A 25,454-nucleotide genomic window follows, 5' to 3' on the forward strand; every position below is an offset into this window, starting at 1 on the left:
ATCAATATGAAAACTTAGCTCAAGCCATAAAAGAGCATTTAAGACCGACTCATAAGCAATCAACCAAACCCCGCACCACACCATACATCATCCCCCCCCCCCGCCTCCTCCCACCACCCTAAGCTGCTCTCATCCATTTCGCAGACCGCAAAACATTCAACCACAAGTGCCATTAATGCTGAGCTGCGATTTCATCTTCTACGACTACCGCAGGGAGCCAAAGGTACTCGAAGTCGGACAAAAAAAAACGAGAAGGGACGTGTGAGACGCTTCTTACGCGTCACAACTTTTATATCAGGCACTCAGTACTACATCTGCACTTTAGCGGTTATTTGTCAAATTTGTTTCATTTTTTCTTCATCTGGCATCTACATCAACAACACTGCTCACGCCAAAACGCTGCAGAGTCGCGGCAGAGGCAGAGACGTGTCAGGGGCAGAGACCATAAACAGCGCGAAGCAGAGTGTGAATGAGAGAATGTGTAAAAAACAAATATAAGCTGCGGGACGGGTGGGTTTGGCCTCTGCAAATTAATTTCTTCATTGTGGCTATAATAATGATCGTATCGTTTTCTGCTATCTTCAAAATTGTAGATTTTGGAGGTTTTCGCCCTTTTGCGGAGGCGGAAGGGGGCGTGGCTCTTTTCAAAATACACTTGTAACAGTGTGAGCATACAGAAGTCTGGATGCAAAATTTGGTGGCTCTAGCTCTTATAGTCTCTGAGTACTAGGCGCTCATCAGGACGGACAGACGGACAGACAGACATAGACTCGGCTATTGATGCTGATCAAGAATATATATACTTTATGGGGTCGGAAACGTTTCCTTCTGTGCGTTACATACAACCGTTATTCGCTCAAATACAATATATGTACCCTATTTACTCTTCGAGTACCGGGTATAATAATAACCGAATCTTCTTTCTTTCTCTTGGCTAAAATAACTGTTAACCACAAAACAATTTAGTGGCCGGCCAACGACAGAAGCAGAAGCGGTGGTGCGGAAGGAAGGCGCATAAAATAAATTGACCAAACATTTTAAAGCTCATAAATGATTTAATTTTGTGGGACTTTCAAAGATTTGTTCGGGTTTCACCTTCTCACCACTCTTTGCCGCTCTCGAGCGTAAATGAATCTTGGAAAAAGTTGCAATCAATATATGTATAAAACCAGAGGCGAGCAATGGTAAAAGTCTTTCTGGCTTGCGGTTGAGTAAAAGATAGTGCATCTTAAGAGTGCATAGATGCAGAGATAATCGACTACTCTTCTGGAAATGAAGAAATATGCAAACTGAAGGATACATTTAAAGGCACCAAAAATATGCAACAGGTGTGCGCCTGAATTTCTTCTTAAATTTATCTATATATTTTTAATTGATTTACTCTTGAGAATACATTTGAGAGAGCCGTGTGGGGGGCATGGCAACAATCTAGTCATATTCAATACAAGAAAATCTCAAATTAAATGTTCGTGGTATTTATTATAGCAACAGCAAACATCAGGCATAGAGACAGAGAGGCAGAAAGACACACACAGAGCGTTGATAATTAATTAAATCAGTAATCGATGGCAGTTCCACGCATCACAGGGAGATACAGAAACAAATGCAGTTCCATATACAGATACATAATATATGTACATATGTAGGTAGAAAGAGCGGTAGGGGTTCACTATAGGCCATGTGGACATAATAGGGCATAAATATCCATAAATAGACAACAACAAAAAGACTTTCCGTGGAAAGAAAATCAACCTTTGAACTCACGCGGTGAAAGAGAAGAAACGGGAGACAGCAAATTAGGCCATGTCCATGTCCGAGCAGGTAGGAAGGAGAAGCAGAAGCAGAAGGATGGTAGATGGTAGATGGCATGGCATGAAAATGCTAATGTGGCATGCCAAATAATCCTGTTAGAGACGCGTGAGTGAAATGGCAGTAAGGTAGGAGCCTCTCTGTCTGTTTCGCATGTGACAACATAATTTGTGGGCTTGGCTCTTATTCGGACCTTTGCTCTGATGAATACGATTATTAATCAAACAAATTGCTGTTTGCTTTGTTTTTAGCCAGAGGCCTTTTTAATGAGATTCCAACGGCCAATAACCAGGCTTTTATTTGACAGTTTATGGCCATTTAATTTTGGCCCCCGAAAATATTAGCATAGGCAACAACTGGCAGGGAAAGACCACAGCAACATAATACTTATTGGCCAGAACGGAATTTAAATGTCCGCAGATCAGAGGCGAGCAGCTTTATGTCACTTGAAAAACCATCAAATAAAGAAAACACTCAAGTCCCACATTCTATAGAGATGCAACAGAAGAACCCACAAAGTGGTCTCTTTCTGTTTGCCCCAACTCCACCCCAATTACTTGTATATTTAGACATCGCCCACGCGTCTCCGTCTCTCTCTCTCTATCCCCCTCCTGTGGTAAGGCACTCTCCACAGCATTGCATACGACTGTAAATACATACATGTTTGTGCGTATGTATGTACATATATTCCCTGCTTCACGTCTGTCTGGCTGTCCGCCACCACTTATAAATTATCTTTAATGACATGTGCACTAAACTAAATAAATTGTGGCAGAAACTCTTCTCCGGGCCACAAGTCCACCAGTCCACAGATCCACTGGTGGGCGGGCTCGCCTCTTAACACGATTTATGACCGTTCCTCCCTCGTCCAGGGTTCGTGAGTGGGGAGATCTACTCTTGTGAATGGGGCTCTGATAGATCGCGACTCGTGGTGACAGCTCAACAAATTTGGTATTTTTTGGTGTCTACAGAGTTTCAGGTGCCCAGCAAGTCCATATTTTTTGTGATTCTCCAAGTATTTCCATCAATATGTCGTGAACCCAATCAGTTTTCCCATCATATATCCATTCATCAAATGTTATGGGGATTCAACGCATTCCAGTAACTCAAAAATTAACGAGAAACCTTTCCTGGCAAACCACAAATTAAGAAAAATGGCAAAAATGGTTGGGAGTCCCAAGACATTTGTTTAAATTGAAATGAAACAGAAGGGATGCAAATGATGTCTGCTTGCCGCCTTCAGAAAGAGCCACAAACTTTCCCAGCGCGGACAAGAGGAAGTCTTTGTGTGCGCGTAGACGCGAAGTTATTGCTGAAAATGTGTTGGCTTATTTATCAGCACTTAACAGCCAGCAGGCGGTGGGAGAGTGCATCGACAGCACTTCCAATTGAGGCATTACTACTCGTATTATAGAATTGCCCAGTGTTTGGCCGCAAAATGCAGCTGTTTAATTAGCGGCCAGACCCCAGCCCCAGCCCCAACCCCTGATCCCAGACCCCAGACACCTCAACAGTTGCAAGAAGACAGCTCCTTTTCCATCCACTTGGTGTGGTTTAAATGAATCAATGGCAATTGAGCGGAATTGAATGGTTTTGCACTAAATAACATCGAGACGAGTAGAGTGGAGTGAAGAGATTCATGCGCTGGATGGGGGTAAGAAATGAATATCTGTATGCCAAAGATACTGAGCTACTTTTGAATGGAAGTTTTGGAATTTTACTGAAGAAATTATATAAGCGGAATGCAAGAAAAGGTTTTTGGAGCTTCCTTTGGATTCATTTCAGGCCTTTGCTAATGTATCCAAAAAACACCCTGGAGAATCAGCTTTTGCTTCAGCACAAAAATCGAAAAGTCAAATATGGATTAATATATACGCTATATACCCTATGTACATACATATGTATGTACAATCTGCCCTTATCGAATGTTGCAATAGGAGCCAATATGAGCAATTCAAAAAAACGCAGACCATTGAAAATACGCTCGATAATCAATAGATAAGCATTCGTCCCACAACAGAAAGGGGCGTTATCCAGGGAGGAAAATAATTTACAATTTCGATCGGAAATCAAAGGAATGCAAAGAGCCTAAACAGAAGGCCAGCCTCCACTTGACGGAGATGTTGCATTTGGGGAGAGAAAGAGAGAAAGGGAGAGATAGATCGTCCAAATAAACAAGGAATCGGAGGAAACAAAGAAAACTAGATGATCTGGCTCATCTGGAGAGGGCTCTTGCTCTTCTCATACTAATTGAGTGAGCAAATAAATAAAAAGTTTTCAAGTTTCAATTGTTGGCGAATGGCCAGTGGCCCATTGGTGAATGGTGAGGGGCCACTCCTCTTGATCCCAAGCACTTTGATTAAATTTCCGCGAATGACAATTCCTCCTACGGCTGCCTCGACTCTTTTGCTAGAGTGGCCACAGGAAGTTGCCACTGCAACGCGCAACAGGCGACTCTCAGCATGCAGCACCAGTCGCCACGGGTAGCGGTATTCAACGAAAACTCGTTCTAGACAAAAGTAACCGAGAGAACAGAACTGAACGTAATCTGGCCCGAGCACATTCCAGAGTCCCAGTCAGTGCCCAGCCCAAATTACTTGGCGTCGCCGATCGCACAGTCACCAGGCAGATGAATATTCAGAATTTAGGAATCGTTTCTTAACTCCAGAATGATTCCCTGTCTGCTGGCTGGTTCTTGCATGTCTGTCCGTGTCTGGGGAGCGCAGGATCGGCGTTTCGGGGCGTTTACAACGCTTTTGGTATCTTGTATTTATTTAATTGACGTTTGTACGTGGTGGTACTATAACATGATCTAAGGAGTTGGCCAGGACCAGCCTAGCCGGCTCTTGGGGCCGCAATTATGACAGCATTTAGGGCGGTGCTGGACATCCATGTGGGGGCTGGAGATCGCCATCAGCATGCCGGTTCCTGTGTGTGTGTTTGTTTGTCTTGCTCCTCTACTTAGTGGCCGGATAATTAGCTTAGTCTTGTCTGTGCCCTGTGTGATGTCTGGGTGTTGGTTTATTAAGACTAAAGTGGGATTTTAATAGCCTGAAATATGCGAAGGACACTGATGTTTCCAGCGTAATGGACCCGAGATTCTAGAGGTTCCCGAATATACATTTCTATCCATCTCCGCCTCCTTCCTCACATTCTCAAAACTCATTCTCCACTCTCTCACGACTCGGAATTTCCACTCCCAGAACCCAAGTAGAACCCTAATAAACAAACAAACAAGGTACAGAGCATCAATTTAATGTCTGAATTGAAAAGCCATTAAGAACAGGTCGAGTCTGCAGGCTATCTACTACCTACCCCGAAGCGGAGTCCAAATCAGAATTAGAAGAAAGTACCGGACGTGATTGGATGATAGTTGCAACAGAGGAAAGAACAGATGGGAACCCAAAATTGAGTTGTAGCCAGCTCGAAGGCTCCTCTACACCTACTCGTGCTCCAGTGATACAATGATGCGGTGTGAAGTGCGGGGGGAGACGCTTTAGGATATGACTCTGCAACTTTGATCTATGAGATCCGATTAAGGCCATTAACACATTCCTCTGCGATCCCCCTTTTGAGGTGGGGAGAAGGGAAGAGGGGAGAACGCTTTTATCTCGACAATTAAAAAATTAAATCATATTTGTGGGCTCCGCTGTCCCAAAGATGATGAGCGCAAAGTAGCAGTGAGAGGCAATCCCAAGAGTTGGGTCGTACATTTCCCTCGGACAGGTAATTAATTCATTAGCACATTCCATACATATCATCGATAGTTTCAGGGCAATCTCTGCCCTGAAAAAATAAACAAATCGAATACCGTTTGGTGCTACTACCATGAAATCTCTCACAGCATATAGCATTTATACATTAATACGTATCGGGGCTGTCATCGCCTTCAACTTACATATGTATGTATGTATATCCAAGATCAGCGTACATTTTTTTGCACATCCATACGATCCATGTTTTCCATGGAATTTGTACTTTTAGAGATACTTTTGGCGGGTCATCTTATTCTCTTTATTCTAGGCCTTTTGTGCCTAGGCGTTTTAAAGTCTTGTTGGCTATCAATCCCCTGCCATTCTCATTGGCAAGAAATCTTTAACCCAAATCAAAATACTACTTGTAGAAGAAAGGCAGAATGTGTGTGTGATTTTGACTGATTTATGTGTATATAAAACTAATTGAGGATTTTTAATGTGAACCGGACCCCATCCCACCAAACTCCAATCCGACTTGGGTGCCACTTTCGTTCTGTGATCGATTTGTACAAACAGAATGCCAAAAGATAACGCCATAATATAACATATACCCGTATAATAATTGATTAAATGAGAAACGCATAAGAACTGAGAATGAATGCTCGTAATTCAATGGAATTTTGATGCAAGAGAGAGGGTCCAACGGCGGACCGCACACAGAGATTAGATTGCTGCAAATTGACACATTTTTCTGGACTCAGCTGTCAGTCAGAAGGCACTTAGAAGTCCAGCACTTGGGAAAGTGTTGCCTGGCTCCTATCTGTTCCCTCTTAGGGCCTGATTCGTTTCGATGCAATGATTGGTATTTTCCCAAAGGAAATGTGTGTGTGTGTGTGTGCTCGAAATAAGAGTTTTCATCGCTTACTTACCAAACCCCACCCTCTGTTCAGCTCCTAATGTGTATCCTGCGTTACGCATTATCCCTTTGAGGCCCGGCCCTTTGTTATGGCCGCAGTACCTCCTTTTCCTGGTAACCAAACACCCATTTCGCAGCTGACAACAGATTCGTAGAGAGCCCTGGATACACTCGTGCATAAATACATGTTGTGTGAGGGGCACAGAAATGATATTCCATTAGGACGATCGCATGATTAGCCGTAATAATCCGGAATCTGGGCTCCAGCGGAAATTAAAGCACAAATTAATATTTCTACCTTTTGGAATAGGACTGGAATGGAATGCTTTCAGGGTTTGCTCTTTAGGGTAAAGTATAATTAATGTGTCTTTGATTGAGGCAAGAATTCTGTGCCACAAAGGGCGAAATGGAAAAGGCTTTCCATTTTGATTTCTACCACCAAAATGTATAAAAGTACATACATACATACATTTATACATATGTACATATGTATGTATGTACATTGCTGTACATCTAGCCATGTGACTGCCGCCACAAGTCTGTAGGATGGGATTGCGCCATATCTGACTAATAGTAAAATACCCACTCGCTGGCAAAGTTTTTCCAGTGTTTCCTTATCAACAAGCCAGACCCAGACAGATGCAACTTCAACAATAATATATATTATGTGCGTCTCTCTACGTCTCTCTGTTTTTATGCAGAATAGGCGGCTGGGCAAAGTGCTTAAAAAGACATAAATTAAACACTCGGCTACCTGTCATCATCATCCACACATCATGTCGGCACCACAAAGCTTTGATTTCAACAGGCGTTCCCCTGTTCCAGCTGCTCATGCTCCTCTTGCATCTCCATTGTCGCCGAGTGTTGTGTCGTGTGTCCTACACACAACCTAACAATTAAGCCTCTCCACACTGGAGAGGTACACTGCGTGCTCTCGGGCTAAAAAGTTCACGACTTTGCAACAGATTTCGTTTGGGTTGGGAGCACAACTTTGTTTCACAGTGTAGCTGCTGCCTATGTCTGTCTGTAACTCTGTAGGTGTCTCCGTACGCTGTAGTGTTGTCTCTGGCCCATTGTCAAAGCCAAGCCTTGCATCTGCATCTGCCACTGCCACTGCTGCGTTGATGCTGCCACACACATCAAATAAAATGCGTTTTTAATTTGCAGATGCGCGTAAAAGCGAGGAGGGGAAAGGCACCTGGCGGCTGCCACAGAACGGGAGAAGGGAGCTTTGCATCTGCCCGACCCTGTCTCTCGAATGTCTCGCTTCGTTTTTATTGTCGCTGCCTGCTATGGAAATTATTCGCAAGTGGCAAAAAGTTATGCCATCAGACGGGGTGTGGCACTGTGTGCCATAGCGATGGAGACGAAACACGGAGATGATGAGACGAGGCAGCAACATTAGCGACCACCTGCCCCTGTAGCAGGTGCAGGCGAAGGACTTTCCTGTGCTGCGGAAGCAGCCACACTGAAGAGCGCTGATCCTAGATTCATGTACTTCAAATAGGATCTGTATCTCCATTCTCTTTTTTTAACTTTGGATTCATCATAATATCTAACATCTTTTATAGCATTCGATTATATTTTCCCATTGAAAAAAATGATTTCCACAATGATTACGTCGTGGCCATGACAACGGGGGACCATGACCATACTGTGTTGCATGTTTGTGGCCAGATAAGCGAGATGGAGGGGCGGCTAGAACGGGTGCTCCTCGAAGAATGCCTGAAATGTCGGCACAAAATGAGGAGGAAACATCGCAGCGAACAGGCAGCCCCGACTTCGACAACGACAGACTGTGGGTAATGAAATATTGCCATGTCGCCAGCGCCTGCGCCTACTGACTGACTGAACCCCCCCTGGCCAATCCTTCCTCAGGGCATAACCCCTTTGAATTGAAAATGTTTGCCGGCAACAGCTGCTGCTTCTGTAAAGAAGTGTGCTGTTGGTGTAGGTTGACAAACAAACATGCCAGCGCATAAAGCAAAAACATCCAACGGTAGCCACCGAAGAGGAAGAAGAGCGGGCACAAAGAGGCAGCAGAAGCAGAATCAGCAGGAGCAGCACAGAAAGGAGTCAAAGCCAAAGCACAGGAGGCACTCAACCTCGACTGCCTTTCTCGCCTCCATTTTGGTATGGCTTGCACTTGAAATGAAAAACCAACACAGCAGCTACTGCTTCTGCCTGCCTCACCTGCCACTCACCATCCTTCCCAGCCCACGAACCTTCTAAGAGTATTTGCCTCTTAAACATGAGTCGAGACTTACGAAGTTCGCATTCACGTTTTGGCTTTTTACCTTTGCGCCTATTTATCATCAAATGCAGCCAGAAGGGCAGGCAGGAAGCAGCCAAGAAAGTAGAGGGTGCAAGAAAAAAAGAGAGAAGGCAAGTAAGATAAGCTGGAATACCCTACTAAAATTGTACCTTATATCTTCTGTAGATATGTAGATGCCAAAAATACCACACACAATATTTCAATAGGTCTGCTCTACAAAAAAGCATCGTTGTCATGGGTAACCCTCCAGGCCTGGCAAATGATCAAAGCTATTTGAAACATTCGGCATACCGAGGTGAGAGCATCAATGGCATAGGCATAGGCACATGCACTTGAGTAGAAAAAGCAACGTCGCGACATCGACATGTGATACCATTTAAACCTGAAGACGAAGACTGGAGCCGAGACTAAGACTTAGAGTTAGACGGAAGCTTGGTATGCCGAATGGCAGCGAACGCAATCAGGCAGAGTTGTTGCCAACTGTATGCTCTGCATTCCAGAATTCAACTTCTCTGGACTTGGACTTGCATCGCATCTGAAAATAGCGTGAGAAAGCAAAATATTGATTCAGACACAAGGAACGCAGAAGGCCGTACAGGGCGATATGCAAATCGCGATTAAATTCCTGAGGATGGAGCCCGAAAAACCGGCTCCTGCGTGGAACTGAGCTGGGGCTGCGGCTGCTTGTTTCTGGGCCAGCATTCAAGTCAAAGGTGCTAAATGATGTTCTTAATTCAGTGCGAGTTGCAGGGAGAAAAAATGGGGGACACTGGGAACACAGTGGGAACAGGGAACTGCTTGGATTGGGATTCCAGAAGAGTAGGGAGGGCAAGTTTTATTGGCACATCGTTAGCTTTTGCGACAGATCCCCTTTATTGCATAATTTCTTAATGAGGAAGACGAGGAGGGACTTGGGGCGAGGGTGTGCCTGTGCCACGCTTCATGGCAGATGACAAATTAGCATCGAAATTGGTTAAAATGGAATTCGACTCCGAGTGCGATAAATGAAAATATAATACAGACATTTATTTAGACTTTCCTGAAAGTGTACCGACAACATTCGAAAAAAAATGAGAGGGGACGTGTGAGACGCTTCTTACGCGTCACAACTTTTATACCCGGTACCCGGTAAAATTGTTTCTTCATCTGTCATCTACATCAACAACACTGCTCACGCCAACACGCTCCTTTAGCTCGCCACCCTCCCCTATAGACACACACTGCAGAGTCGCGGCAGAGGCAGAGACGTGTCAGGGGCAGAGGCCATAAACAGCGCGAAGCAGAGTGTGAATGAGAGAATGTGTAAAAAACAAATATAAGCTGCGGGACTGGTGGGTTTGGCCTCTGCAAATTAATTTCTTCATTGTGGCTATAATAATGATCCAATCGTATCGTTTTCTGCTATCTTCAAAATTGTAGATTTGGGAGGTTTTCGCCCTTTTGCGGAGGCGGAAGAGGGCGTGGCTCATTTTTGAAATACACTTGTAACAGTGTGAGCATACAGAAGTCTGGATGCAAAATTTGGTGGCTCTAGCTCTTATAGTCTCTGAGTACTAGGCGCTCATCAGGACGGACAGACAGACATAGACTCGGCTATTGATGCCGATCAAGAATATATATAAACTTTATGGGGTCGGAAACGTTTCCTTCTCTGCGTTACATCCTTTCGAGAAGAAATACAATTTTCCCATTTACTCTTCGAGTACCGGGTATAAAAAGTTGGTTTGGGTTCTTGAGGGAAAAACGTGTTGGGTAGTGTTATTAGCTCAAATGCGTTGTATGTACGTATATGTACATACATACATACAAAAATATTTTTTTTAAGTACGTATTTCATCGAGTCGAGTTGATTCGAGTCGAGTTGAGTGTCTCTCAGTTGATTGAAAGATGTGCTTAATTGATAGCCGAGAGCACAAGTGGGGACGAGACTGCGACCGGGACCAGACATAATCAAGTGCGTGTCATTGTGTAATTTGGGCTTCATTATTATTAATTTGCAGACGCCGACAATGTTAAGGTTGAAACGGATCCGTGAGTGCTGAGTATTTCCACCCATTTGCGACTGTTAGGTCACAGGAAATGGCAGACTTACGCGTAATTCCCAGAGATTAGCTAGGAGGGCTTAAGTTTCGGAACTTACCTGTAAAGAAAGCAAAGGAAAATTTTATTAATTAACATTTGAAAGTTTAAGTGTGGGGGATCATGCAATGCTTTCATGTGCAGTTAGCACTTATTTTACATTTAATTGTATGGCATGTAATGTTCTTTAGACTTTAAATTACAATTATTTATTAATCTTAATCGGAGTCAATCGTTTGTAACATCTCACTTGCGGAACAGTGGCCGAACGAATAGTCTCTGCATTAGCAAGAAAATGTTGGACTCTTCACATATCAATGGCGAGGGAGAGTCCGTAAGGAAAGAAACTAGGAGAATCAAAGCAACAATGAAAGCGCCGGTTTTGCGTTTGTGATGCTGATCAAGAATATATATACTTTATGGGGTCGGAAACGTTTCCTTCTGTGCGTTACATACAACCGTTATTCGCACAAATACAATATACCCTATTTACTCTTCGGGTACCGGGTATAAAAAAAACCCTTTTTTCTTTATTTTTTAAATAAGTAAAAAAATCTTGATTAACGGAAAAATTAATTTGCTCCACTATCATTCGTTGTTGGATTTTTAGAAACTTTTTTCCTTTTTGAAAACTCGTGAGTCTATTCGTCTGATTCGGAGTGTATGTATTTTTATTGGTCCGAACATGATGAAACTATACAAGGTGGTCTCGAAGGAAAAGTGCTCTACTATCTAAACCTGATGATTAAACCTAGAATGGCATGGGGTTTAAAGTTGATCATTACAAGAAAAAGAGTATAAACTTTTTTGTTAAATTTGATTTCTCAATATAGTACTACTTTAAAGTAGTCGTTATTTTCGTTTTTAAGTAGATTTTTCTCAAAATAATTCAAATTTTCTTGCTACATATGTATGTATGTACATATATTGAATTATCATTTTCAGTGCAGGGGGTTCATAGGGTTAATATGTCGGAAAAAATTCTTCCGCCCACAACCTTTCGCATCAGTGAAACTTAATAGAGCCGAACAGACCGAACACCGACCGAGGAGACCACCTTGTATAGTTTCATCAAGGGTACGAATCACTGTATTACGCGTGTAAGTGATCGGCAGCGCGGCTGCCGCTATGCTCCTATGCACAATCGATAGGGCCGTGCCGAGCCCTGGTTTAGACTATTTCCACCAGCCTTCCCCTTCTTTCTTCCCCAGCTAAGCGGAAAACTTTCATCAGAAAACCTTCAGAGACAGATTTTAAATTTAACATCATAAACATTTTATGCTTCGCAAAAAAGCAGCCAAAAAATCTCAATCTTGGATAATTGAAGCCCTAAAGAGAAACGAGGCCACAACCGCAGCCACATCCAGCATTTAAGCAATATCCAAGGCGCAAAAGAAATCTAAAAGATACCGACAGAAGCACTGCAAAATTGAGAAACCAAAGAGGAGCCCAAATCATTACAGTGTAATGTTTCGTTTTCCGTTCTCCCCTCGTTTCCAAATCCCTTAATGGCAGTGAAACACGCGTCCCATAACGGTTTTAGTGAAACATATAAATTCAGGTTGAGTTCCTTTCGGACGCCTCTCGACCATGTTTCGGTCTCGTCTTGGGTGAGCTTCAACGGACATTCAGACGATATCTTTGACTCTCTTTTTCTCTGTCTCTCTCTTCCTCTCTTTTTCTCTCTCTCTCTTCCTCTCTTTTTCTCTCTTTCTCTCTTTTACTCGATAGCTGCCTCGTGAGCACGTGAGCAGTTTACTTAAAAATATATGTATGTATGTATTTACATATGTACATATTTCCGAATTGTTTTCATTCATTTTCGTTCAGTATCTTATTAAACGAAATTTTGCTGCTGGAATTGCAAAACAAAAATCAAAGCGATCCAAAGAGAGATTTAAGTAGATTCGAAAGGGTTGGGGGTTATACTACATACATGTGTGTGTATGTATGTATGTATGTATGTACAAAATATGTATATGTACATATGTATATGCATATGTATACAATACCTATACATATGTATGTATGTATGTATGTACGTATGTATATCCTTGTTAACTCCTGTGGACGGAGTCTTTCCCTACTTGCTAGTTGACCCAGTTCCTAGTTACTTATCCTAAGGAGGATTGATTCTTTTTGCACAATTTACAAGAACAAAATTAATAGAAGTTACAGCGATGGATGATGCCGACAAAAGATATGGCTCTGTTTCTGTATATCTTTCTGTCTCTGACTTGAAGCTGGCTGTGGAAATGTCTATGGCCATAAAGATTCCAACACTGGGGAAGGAAGGAAGGCCACTCAACTGCGAAACAGGTAACCCCTGGAGGACGGCGAACAGACTGCGGAGGACTGAAACCGGACATGATACACGGACACACGAGAGCAGACGTCCGTCGGTAAAACTACAAAAAAGAAGAATCGGAGTCGAGGTGAAAAAAGAGATTTTCTTTATCTCTCTGCCGCTTAATTTGCCACTCCGCCCTTTTTCTGCGTATCTCTTTCCGTCTCTGGTCTTTCATTCGATTTCAAAATGTTGCAACTGAAGCCCAGGGAACAGACAAAACAAATAGACGATGAACGAGTAAAAACGTTTGTGAGAGGCTTCGTACGCGTCACAACATTTATCCCCGGTACTTATTAGTCGGTTTTTAGCGGCGGTTTTTTTTTCAAATTTTACATTTTACATTTTTCCTACATCTGTCATCTACATCACTTCTCACGCCAACGCGCTCTGTTAGCTCGCAAGCCCCAAGAGCCGCACACTGCTCAAAGCAGAGTGTAGAATGAGAGAATGTGCAAAAAATATAAAAAAAACAGCTGGACGGTGTGGGCGTTGAAACTGAAAATTAATTTCTTCAATCTGGCTATGATAATGATACTAATGATAATGATCTAATCCCAATTCGGTGATCTGATAGATATGGTCATTCTCTACGGGATGACATTGTTTGTTTTCTTTTCTTCAAAGCTGTGGATACAGCAGATTTTCGACCTTTGCGGGGGGCGAAAGGGGTCGTGGCGATACAAGCTTAATTCAGTGTGATATCACATGAGTGTCCACACAAACTTTGATGACTCTAGCTCTTAAAGCCTGTGATAACGAAGCGTCAAACAAGAAGGACAGACAGACGGACGGACAGATATAGACTCTTGATGCGTATCAGGATGATACAACTGTGTTTATAATAATGGTAGTGCCGCACCTCACCACTTTCAATTCTTTTTATTAGACACTTCTAATCTTTCAAGTTAAACAAGTGATACCATTTAGAATAGAAATACAAATCAGAAGCAATTTTTCATGATATTTGTCACTCATGAAAACTGCTGTTCATAAAAAATAGTAGTTTTTTCATTAAATCGGAAAAAAAAGACGAAATTCAAATTGAAACCTAGGTTTCATGTTTTACATGTTTCGGATCCAATCCTTTGTAAGGATCCTTTTTAGAAGCCTTTTACAACTAGAACAAGAATGTTATATATTCTCAAGTGTAACTAAATAGTGTTCAATACTCAAACGATAGACAATCATGTGCTAGTTTAAAAGGGGTAGGGATCATAAGGCTCAACCACCCAGTGTGCTCTATGCTATTTATACCCGGTACTCGAAGCGTAAATAGCGTATATTGTATTTGTGCACAAAGTAGATGTATGTATGTAACGCAGAAAAGGAAACGTTTCCGACCCCACAAAGTATCTGTATATTGGTGAACAGCATCAATAGCCAAGTCGATATAGCCATTCTGTCTGTCCTTCCGTCCGCCCGTTTGTCCGTCCGTCTAAATGAGTGCTTGGATCTCAGAGACCAATTCGGTAGGGGAGGACCATATCTATCAGATCCCCGAATTGGGGTCTGATTGGATCATTATTATATCCAGAATGAATAAAAAAATGTGCAGTGGCTAAACCCACCCCGGGGAGGGGGTCGAGCTAAAAAAGCGTGTTGGCGTTAGAAGTGATGTAGATGTAGATGACAGATGAAGAAAAAATGTAAAATTTGACAAAAAAAAACCGCTAAGGTACAGATTTAGTACTGAGTACCGGGTATAAAAGTTGGGACGCGTAAAAATCGTCTCTCTAAAAAATACCTCACAAAAATCAACATTTTTGCATTTCAAAGCTTAATATTTTTCAAACGGTAAGCTAAAACCCCAACCTGATTGGGTATACATTATAGATGTATTTATCAGCTTTATAGAATTTCTAAGTTCACTAAATAGCAGACTTTAAACATTTTTCACAGAAAAGTTCTGCCTTAGAAAAAGATCCATAATTTTTTGTAAAATGTTAAAGCCCTCAGTCTATCCGAAAAAATCGGTTTGGTTCGAAGCGGAAAAAAAAAGTTCGACTTTGTCGAGTAGTTTTATGACCACAGCTGTATATGCACTTTGTGGGGTCGGAAAGGTTGCCTTCCGAGCGTTGCATACATATGTACATATGTACATATGTACATCAACTCATCACCACAAATACAATATACCCTTTCACTCTTCGAGTACCGTGTGTAAAAATGCAATTTATGTCTATGAGATACTGAGATACACTGCTCGCGACTTCGACCGAAATCAATAGGACAATGAGTACATTTTAACGCGGCCGTATTTTGTATCGATATTTGCTCTGTAATTGTAAACCATTATTTGTCAGCAACATTTCCCTCTCTCCCCTCTCTCTCTCGCTGTAACTCTCTGTCTATATTTTCGCTCTAATGGCGGAGACGTCTTTATTTGTCTTTCGTTTGTGTCGCTCTCTCTTATAGTATTGCTTGTTATACAATATGCGAGAGAGACCCTGTTTATTATTGACATAATCTCGATCTTCAGGATAATCATCAATAATTTCTCCTGGTAGCCAGCTACCGTATAACCATTTCAAAGATTTATCTTTCTGCAAACCCTCCTCTGAATTTCCGCATCTCCGCGCTGAAGTGCGTGGGCGAGCGAGCTTCTTCTTTTACCGAAACTCGTTTAGAGAGCAGCATCATCATTCCAAGGCATAAGTAAAATATCTGGTTATATTGCCAAACCAAGCGCATGGCTTGGACGGTATTTCAAAGTGTAGGTTGTTGTCTTTCAAATTTATCGACTTCTACGCATTTGTCTTTCGATTTGCTGTATTATTTGTTTGAATTGTTTCATTTTGGCCCGGCCTCTGTTGAAATTAGTTCCAACTTTACTATCAGCAGCTAATGGAGAGGGACAGAGAGCTAACAGGTTTCCGGTACAGATTTCCACAAATTGATTACCTCTAAACAGCTCGTATAAGCTTCGTTCATTATAAAATATGTTACACACGTGAATTCATTTTATCGAATCGAATATTTTTTGTTTTTTTTTTTTTTTTTTTTTTTTTTTTTTGTAATGAACATTTAATGTGTTTGTATAATAAAATTGTCAACAGATCTAATAGAATGCCTGTGCGGGTTTCTGTTAAGCAGCAGGAAGGGACTAGGGACAGGAGATTATGGAACCTTTTTTTGGATCTGCTTGAGCAATCTCTGAGCTGCACATTTATCTCCACTTGAGCACTTGAGCCAGAACAAACAGAATCCGCCACAGCAATAGCAACAAAACAGAAACTGGACCAAAACTAATTGAAAATCATTATTTTCCGAAGGATTAGGAGAGCGCACAGCAAATGGGAAAGGTTAGGCGGAGATTTGCATGGAAATGGAACTCTTAACGAAATGTAGGAAATTGAATCCGAAGCAGCCGAGGCAATTGCAGTTTATTGTAATTGCAAAACGAAGAAGAAAGATACTCGCCCTCGGATTTCCAACGACCCTTCGCCTGAGGTCTTGGCCTGCAATGGCCAGCGGTTTTCGTTCGAAAATGAACTTTAAGGCACGCACGTAGAGGCTCTGCATTAATTACAGACTTGAACCTCTTGAATCTTGATGTTGCCCAGACAGGCAAACATTCCACAGCGTATCATCCATTGGCTATCTGCAAAGTATATCAAAGTAGGTGGCGCAAATTAACAAATATTTCATGTGACCCAATTAAATCAGCTTGTACTCAGGGCAGAGCCCATCCGCAAGTCCGGGACAGAGCCAGAACGAGTCTCCGCTGTGATGTTGAGGTCCCAGCAATTTTGCATTCGTCATGCTTGCCAGCCAATAAAAATAACCGAGGGCACTCGCCGGCCTCTACATTTCCAGCCTGGCCATGGGAAACTGTGTCTGAAAATGATTTCTTGGAGGGAAGTGGCCCAAGGATTTGACTGCTGATCTGTGTGGCTGTAGCCTGCTGGATGACGATGAGGGAGTTACTGAATCGAAATGGCTAATGGGGACCACTACAGAAGACGGGGCATAATATGCTGGAAGGATGCATTCAATGGAAAGCTAATTATTAAACCTGGTACTCGAAGAGTAAATATGGTATATATGTATAAATATTGTATTGTATTTGTGGTCAAAATTGGATGTATGTAACGCAAAGAAGGAAACGTTACCATCTCCACAAAGTATATACATACATATACATACATACATACAAATGTATTCTTGATCAACATCAATAGCCCAGTCGATATAGCCATGTCTGTCAGTCCAAAGACAATATGAGAGTAAGATGGACAACGCCATATGATTTTATGGCACACGAATTTTTTTGCCTGGCTCAAGTGCTGTAGAAGGGAGAGTAGAGGATAATATTTTTTTATACCCGGTACTCGCAGAGTAACGAGAAGGGACGTGTGAGACGCTTCTTACGCGTCACAACTTTTATACCCGGCACTCAGTACTATATCTGCACTTTAGCGGTTATTTGTCAAATTTTACATTTTTTCTTCATCTGTCATCTACATCAACAACACTGCTCACGCCAACACGCTCCTTTAGCTCGCCACCCTCCCCTATAGACACACACTGCAGAGTCGCGGCAGAGGCAGAGCCGTGTCAGGGGCAGAGGCCATAAACAGCGCGAAGCAGAGTGTGAATGCTGCGGGACGGGGTGGGTTTGGCCACTGCAAATTAATTTCTTCATTGTGGCTATAATAATGATCCAATCGTATCCCAATTTGGTGATCTGATAGATATGGTCATTCCCTACGGAATGGCGTTTTTAGCGTCCGCTATCTTTAAAATTGTAGATTTGGGAGGTTTTCGCCTTTTTGCGGAGGCGGAAGGGGGCGTGGCTCATTTTGGAAATACACTTGTAACAGTGTGAGCATACAGAAGTCTGGATGCAAAATTTGGTGGCTCTAGCTCTTATAGTCTCTGAGTACTAGGCGCTCATCAGGACGGACAGACGGACAGACAGACAGACAGACAGACATAGACTCGGCTATTGATGGTGATCAGGAATATATATACTTAATGGGGTCGGAAACGTTTCCTTCTGTGCGTTACATACAACCGTTATTCGCACAAATACAATATACCCTATTTACTCTTCGAGTACCGGGTATAAAAACGCCATTCCGTAGGGAATGACCATATCTATCAGATCACCAAATTGGGATACGATTGGATCATTATTATAGCCACAATGAAGAAATTAATTTGCAGTGGCCAAACCCACCCCGTCCCGCAGCATTCACACTCTGCTTCGCGCTGTTTATGGCCTCTGCCCCTGACACGGCTCTGCCTCTGCCGCGACTCTGCAGTGTGTGTCTATAGGGGAGGGTGGCGAGCTAAAGGAGCGTGTTGGCGTGAGCAGTGTTGTTGATGTAGATGACAGATGAAGAAAAAAATGTAAAATTTGACAAATAACCGCTAAAGTGCAGATATAGTACTGAGTGCCGGGTATAAAAGTTGTGACGCGTAAGAAGCGTCTTACAAGTCCCTTCTCGTTGTTAGTGTACCCAATACAAAGTGAAAATGCTTTAAATCTGCCTCTTAAATCTTTTCGCTCCTCTTTAAGACCCTTTTGGCCTGTTTAATCAATTGCTAACTGTTTCTTGCGTGGCAGTTTCCCGAGTCGAACCGTAGGAGGGAAGAGAAGTCTGAGAGAAGTCTTAACCCAATGCTCACTATGTAAATGCTGCCAGACCCAATGCCATTCCCCCTCTCGGGCACTTTGCTTACTATTATTATATGGAGTCGGCATCTACTATAACTTTGTTTTGTTGCTGGTCTCAGAGTTTTGCCTTTTTGTTTGCACGATTTAATGCTTCATTTGCGCGAGATTCCAAAAGTGGGCCAGGAAGCAGGAGGAGAAGCACTGAACAAGGTAGAGGGTAGGGGACTCAGGTCTCGAGGCTCTTATGGAGCCGAGCCTCCACTACATCTTCATCTACGGCCCACTGGCTGGTCAAGTACTTCATTATCTTCTCTTTTTTTCTGGAGTGGGGATCTAATGGAACCGCCAAAGCCCAAGCCCTTTCCCACCCTTGTTGCTTTGTTGCTTATTAATAAACATATTGAATGTAATTGTTATTTGGAGCTGCCGTTTCGGAGGCGTGGCTAAGTGTTGTGCATGTGCTTTGGTTTATGTAATTACCATTTACGGCATGTACACAAACTACTCTGAAAAGCATAAGCGGAGCGTGAGAAAAGGCACAGTCTGTCCAGATCGCTTCTGGAATGTGTGGAAAGTCCTTTCCAGGCAGGAAGGTGTTAGGTTAGGGCAGCCATAGCCATAGCCTAAAACCACACAAAATTAACTAACAGCAAAATGCTAAAACTGTTTCTCCGCTTCTACTCGCGGCTCGACTCCCGAAAAGGCATTCCACCAGCTTTGTCCATATATGAAATTCATTCCTCTGACGCTGTTGCATTGGAATGGAAAATGGAATGCATGCACGCAAGAACTTGTTTAAGGAGTTGGTTGATGGACAGAGGGACAGAGAGAGGAACAGAGTGACGGAGATACGGGAAAGAGGCAGAGTTAAGACCACACAAGCATCTTCTCTCAATAAAGTGGCCACGTTTGACCCGCTGAGGCTCCTAGTAATGACTCTGGGAATGTTCCTGCGTCTTCGTCTGGGTCTAGGAAATTTCTTCGAGTTCTGCCTCTTTTTTTGGTATCCTTCGCCGACACTTGCCAGCAATTAATTTTTTGTCCAGAGAGAGAGACAGAGATCATCATTCTAGTTTCTTTTTCATTCATTTTATCCCTTACCTACTTACTCCATCCATCTAACCATCGAACCATGCTCGATCTAAGAGTATGCCTGTACATTTCTGTGTGTTTTCTTTCATGAGCATGAATCAGTCTTCGAAATTTTGCTGACGTTTTGACTTTTGTTGTCACAGCTCCATCGTTCCTTTTCAGGAATGCACACTCGTAACTCTACCCATTTCTGTTAGCTAATTGTGAGATTTTCAGAAGATCAGATCGCTGTTCTTCCAGAGTTTTAATGTCAGGCCTCCTGCCTCTCCGATCCAGAGCCAGAATTTGTAGGCGAAATACTTGAGAAGTTTTAGTAAATCAACTGATTAAATAATTGGGTTATTTGGGTTAGGAATTTATGGCTCATTAGGATCTAGAGATAAAATCCAAAACTACTTAAACTTTTGTTAATAAAATGGTGAACAAGGTACGTATCTATGTACATACATACATACATACATATGTATGTACATACATATATCAATTTCATGATGATAGTCGCCTCCTGCGCACACTAGCATGGAATCCGAAAATGCAAAAAAGGCATACCGAAAGAGGTGCAGAGGTACGAGTATCTCCCATTAGGTTTTGGGTTCTGGAAAATGATTAATAGTCATGCGGGACTGAATTGGCCACTCTGCCAACTTCCTCTCCAGTAACAGCAACCACTTCTCTGGGTCCTCTGAGAAAAGCCCAGCACCGCCGACAAAATGGAGCAGCCGCAATCGCAGTCACAGTCTCCGGATTTGGCTTAAGTTCAACTGCAAAATTTCTTTTGGCAAAGACAGAGGCAGGAACAGGCCAAGAAAGCAAGGGGAATGCTAAATCTTTCTCATGTGAGAACGAGATTGCTCTTGCTCCGTATCTTTCTTTTGTGCTGATATTATTTTAAACGATTTAATGTTTTGTGAACTTTTTAAATTGTGCAAACAATTTCAGCTAAGTACCTGCCTACCACTGATTTTGTTGAGGTTGACGGAGAGGGCGTAGGATAGGAAGAAGATGAGGATAAGGCAACTTGATGAGAAGAGAGCTTTTTCATATTCCACAGGAAGTGGAACTTTAATGTAGCGTTTAAATGGCAGATGTTGTGGCTTCCGTTGCATGGAAGGTGTTAGGCTCCGTTCTGCTCGGTTCCGTGAGAGTCAGAGAATGCGTCAAAAGAAAAAAAAAGTGGGGAAATGTTTCACATTCCTCTGAATAAAGACGTTCAGAGTAACCCCCACCCGACAGTCTAAAAACAATAAACGCTTACTAAATATATACTTATTTAGGTATGTTCAACAACTTCCCTCAGGCAATAGAGCGGCCCCAATAAGTCTGCGCTCAAGCAAAAGTTCGTATTGCTTCTTTTACTTATCGGAAATGGAAATATCGCTTTATTAGCCCCCCACCCCAATTACTACGCAAGCAGCTTCACAAGCAAAACTAACCTACATACCATTACAGTTGAGGCCTGGAATCGGGTCCAATTGGGAAGAGACTGTATCTAAATGCTGGCGCTTATCAGAAGAACGAGGATAAGGTGAGGAGAAGAGAAGCATTTGGTGGAGGAGACAGCCAGCGCTGTCCCATCTGTCGATGGTGAGATTTATGACTCACAGTAAAGAGTAAAAAGAGCAGAAGAGTAGAGGTAGTCTGGGTTAGTTATTGATATTGTGAATGAGAAAGGGAGAGAATGAGAGGGCGATAGACAGCCAAGGTTCACATAAGAATACCGACACTGAGCCCATACATACACAGTTACATACACATGTATGTACGTATGTACATATGTATGTAGGCAATTCAAAAATCACAAGCTGCATAATTTAAACGATTTCAATGACACCTTGATTAATATCAAAGACCAACACACAAAAAAGAACGCAAGAGAACACTGACCATCTCCCATAAAAACTCTTACACTTCTATACCTGAAGCGCTGCTTTCCCCCTCCGACATCAGAGCCTCTTCCCCTATGCATTTCCATGAAATTATGAACGAAAACGCAATGCAAACGCAAAGTAAGAAAGAAGGATACATACTAGCATTTCAGCTAACAGATACCCTCGAATAAGAATCCGAGGCGGAATATTCAAACAAAAATGACATGTACATACATATGTATGTATGTATGTACATACAACGTTGCGTAATAGTTTACAATTTCAATTCCAAATTCCGGTTGCAAAAATTATAGCAATGGAAATAGGTTTATGATCTCTTATGATATTTCACGAATATATCTATGCACATATGTATGTGTGTACATCTTTATGTACATTTAATACAATATACCCCTGCGAGTGAGTAGCCTCCGAGTACAGGGTATAAAACAAATCAAGAAATGCTGAAAACCAAAAATAAACAAAAGCAACACTCAGGTAAACGGACGGAGTGAGACAGTGACAGAAAGAGGGAGAGAGACAGAGGCTGCAACAGTTTACCTGGCCGCAAATCAAACAAGGCGATTGGGACAGAAAGGGGGAGTGGGGCCGGGAAGGAAAAAAAAAGCAGAATATCAGAGAAGTGCACACAAGAGCGGAAGAACGACAGAGCGAGAGTCGTTGGAATTAAGCGTGATTAATTCAGGATTTATACAAATTAAGTAAAAGCCACGGGCAGATCGAAACCATAAAAAGTGGGTCCATTCTCATACTAGGCCTAGGTCTCACCAAAGACAGTATAAGAGTAAGATGGTTAACACCATTCGATTTTTTTGCACACTCATTTTTTCGCCTGGCTCTACCTCTGGGTCCAGGCTCTCATGTTTAGGTTATTTTATAGTGCTGTCGAAATAAACCTCTCACGTTATTAGTCTATGCACTTTCGGAAGACGTTTGCCCACAAAACCAAAAAGTATAAGTATATACAATTTTCTCAAAATTTCTGATCTGCCTGAAATCTTTTTACAGAAATTAATAATATACATATTTCAAAAGGAGGAATAATATATTTTTGCGAAAGTAGTGGATAATATAATATTTCAAGTAATACATATTACGAAATAATTTTTCAAGAAAAATAAATTTCATGAAAATATTTTCGTCTCGAAAACTGCCTGCTTGGCAAGCGTATTCTATTTTTAGATTTATACGCACACATGCATTTGGTTGGTTTTTAGGCTTTTCCCCGCTTTTCCAAATCTTGCTTGCAGGCTGCCGATTCAATGTATGAGCGTTATCCATCTTATTATTATGTCTTTGATCTCACTCTTCTCTTCTCTTCTATTCGAGCAACAAGAACATCTTGTAAAAGCGGTGTGACAACCTCCTTGTTCTCGCACTCCCAAAAGAAAAGAGCCCTTTTCCTTTCAGGTGTGGAATATTTCTGGACCCTTGCGATGATTATACCCTTTCTTATTTAGCAAAGAAGATATGGAAGAAATCTTTAAATATAGAAATGCTATTGATCGGAAATCAAGGCCAATAGCAAAGATCGGTAACGTTATCAAACTGATTTACGATCCACGTGTCGTTACTCAAGGGTATCCGGAGGTTTCGGTTTCCTAAGCCGGTTTTCATTCTTGTTTTTCGATCGAAAAGGAATTTCTCGAGATTTTTCAGCTCTGCTTTGGACTGGTCTTGGAAACAGGAACCCTTTGCTGTGAAGAGTGAAGGAGAGGGGTGGGGGGAAGAAGAATGGGCAGTCACGCATGTTCCAACAGCCCCGCCGACTGGACACAGCGTTCTCCACCGGGGAGTTCTGCTCTGCTCTTCCTTCTCATCGCTCATCGCCTCCGGCTGTAAAGGTATTCGGAGAAGTCTCCTCTCCCTCTGTTGAATCTTTTTTGAGTTGATTTGAGTGGAATTTCATTTTCTCGGCCGGGAGGCGGAGTAAGGCTGCAGCCGCGACATGAATCATGGGATCGCCCAATTCGAAATTCTCTTTGTTCTTTGCTCTTTTCTGCCTTCGGGGCTTCTTTTCTTATCTTTCGCGGTTTAGCAATATTATGAAATGTTGAGCAACTCGTAAGAGTACATTTTTACAAATATTTTGATTAGAAATGGACTAAAATGTAACACATAAGAACCGCAATTTAGTATTTTCCAGTTTCCCCTTTTCCCATAAAGAAAGCACCTGCTCCCAAACACTTACCGTTACTGGGCTTTTGCGGTATCTCATTGGCGTCAATACCTCTGCCCTGGAAGATGTGCGTCACGGCGCTGCAGTTGGGGCTGAACTGATCGAGGATGGAAGGGGGGCCACCGGCAGCGGGACTCGGGGCTGCCAGAGCGGCCACCTGAGGTGAGACGGGTGCGATGCTCTCCTGGGCCCTCACTGGGTGGGTGGACAGGAGCAGGAGACAGCTGAGTATCACATGGGGGGCATTTGTTGCTGTTCTTATTTCGCCGGTCGAACAGTGATTCCGCTGTTGTTTTGTTTTTTGCATGGGGGCATACATGTTGATGCTTTTTTGCTTTAAACCCGGAAAAAGCTTATCACAAAAGTGCCGTGCGGCGGGGAGCAATTTGCACAGCGAAAGTAGAACCAATACAATGAAAAAGAGGTATCTTTTGCCGGTGTTTGCTGTTGTTTGAGCGGTAAATATTTTTGGGCAAACGCTGACACCCCCACACGCGCACATAAAACACACACTACTAATACATCGCGTTCACTTTGTTGCTGTTTACCGGCGACCTTCTCGCTGTTGTTGTAAGTATTTTTTTTGTGTGCCACCCCAAACAAATCTCGAAAGTGCAACAGATTATCGACAAATAGCTGACACCAACACCAACAGAATTGATCAAAAACCGATCGAAGGAAACCTCATCTCACTTTCTTTTATTTAAATTTCGATTTTATTATTTATGATTTTTTAGATTATCAATGGATTTTTTCGGGCCGCTTTGATGCTTCTTCAACTAAATCAACGGATTTTTCTGAATTCAGAAAAAAATTCGACGCTGTCCCGTTCTTTCATGTTTCGCGGTAAAATTTTTTTGTGAATTGTTGTGAGTTTTTGTGAATTTTAGGGCAGTGTGACCGCGGAATTGTCGATAATATATACCTCTCGACCCTCAAAAATATACCGAAATACTCGAAACAATCCGAAAAATTCCTATTAACATTACTTGCCTGCAAAGACTTTAAACACTCAAACAATTAGAAATGAAGAATCTTTCTAGCTTTTTTTTAATAGTCTTTTTTATTGGAGTGTATACACATTAGATTTTAAACAAAGAAGGTATAAAGAATTAAGTTTCATTTTGATTGATTGGAAAATTTCACAAACCGAGGTTTGGGAGGAGGTTTGTTGATTTTAACATCATCCTTCTTTTGCAAAGAAAGATCTAAAATTAAGGAGAGATCAATATCGTCGTCTAATCTAATTCAAGGTATTTTCTTTATTTTATATCTTTACAGCTATATACATGTACCATTTATTGTAGCTATCAAAATCAGCTTAGGTCAGCAAATTTATATTTGTTTTTTTTTTTTAATTTAATCGCTACAGCGAAATTGGTTTGTCGCAGACGATTAGTCCGCATTGACCAGGTACAAATGTTACTAAAAATTTTGAACTCAAAAAAGGGTTGTTTGCCGAACGGAAACTAGAAATAGAATTGCAAATTTCTTTCGTTCTCCCTCATTTTTACGTGTCAAATATGAGCACAGAAATACCCCAGAAT

At 42.1% G+C, this 25,454-nt stretch overlaps 1 protein-coding gene across 1 annotated transcript in view; it reads right to left on the reverse strand.

Annotated features, from left to right (window-relative positions):
- Positions 1-24,773, reverse strand: part of LOC117893896 (glypican-6) — a 42,399-nt gene extending 17,626 nt beyond the window's left edge. The window contains exon 1 of the mRNA XM_034800673.1: positions 23,920-24,773. Within this exon, the coding sequence (XP_034656564.1) occupies positions 23,920-24,409 (490 nt within the window). The 5' untranslated portion in view covers positions 24,410-24,773. The remainder of the gene's footprint in view (positions 1-23,919) is intronic.
- Positions 24,774-25,454: the final 681 nt, after the last annotated feature.

This window comes from Drosophila subobscura, chromosome J (assembly GCF_008121235.1).
Source record: "Drosophila subobscura isolate 14011-0131.10 chromosome J, UCBerk_Dsub_1.0, whole genome shotgun sequence".
In the NCBI taxonomy this organism is placed as follows: Eukaryota; Metazoa; Arthropoda; class Insecta; order Diptera; family Drosophilidae; genus Drosophila; species Drosophila subobscura.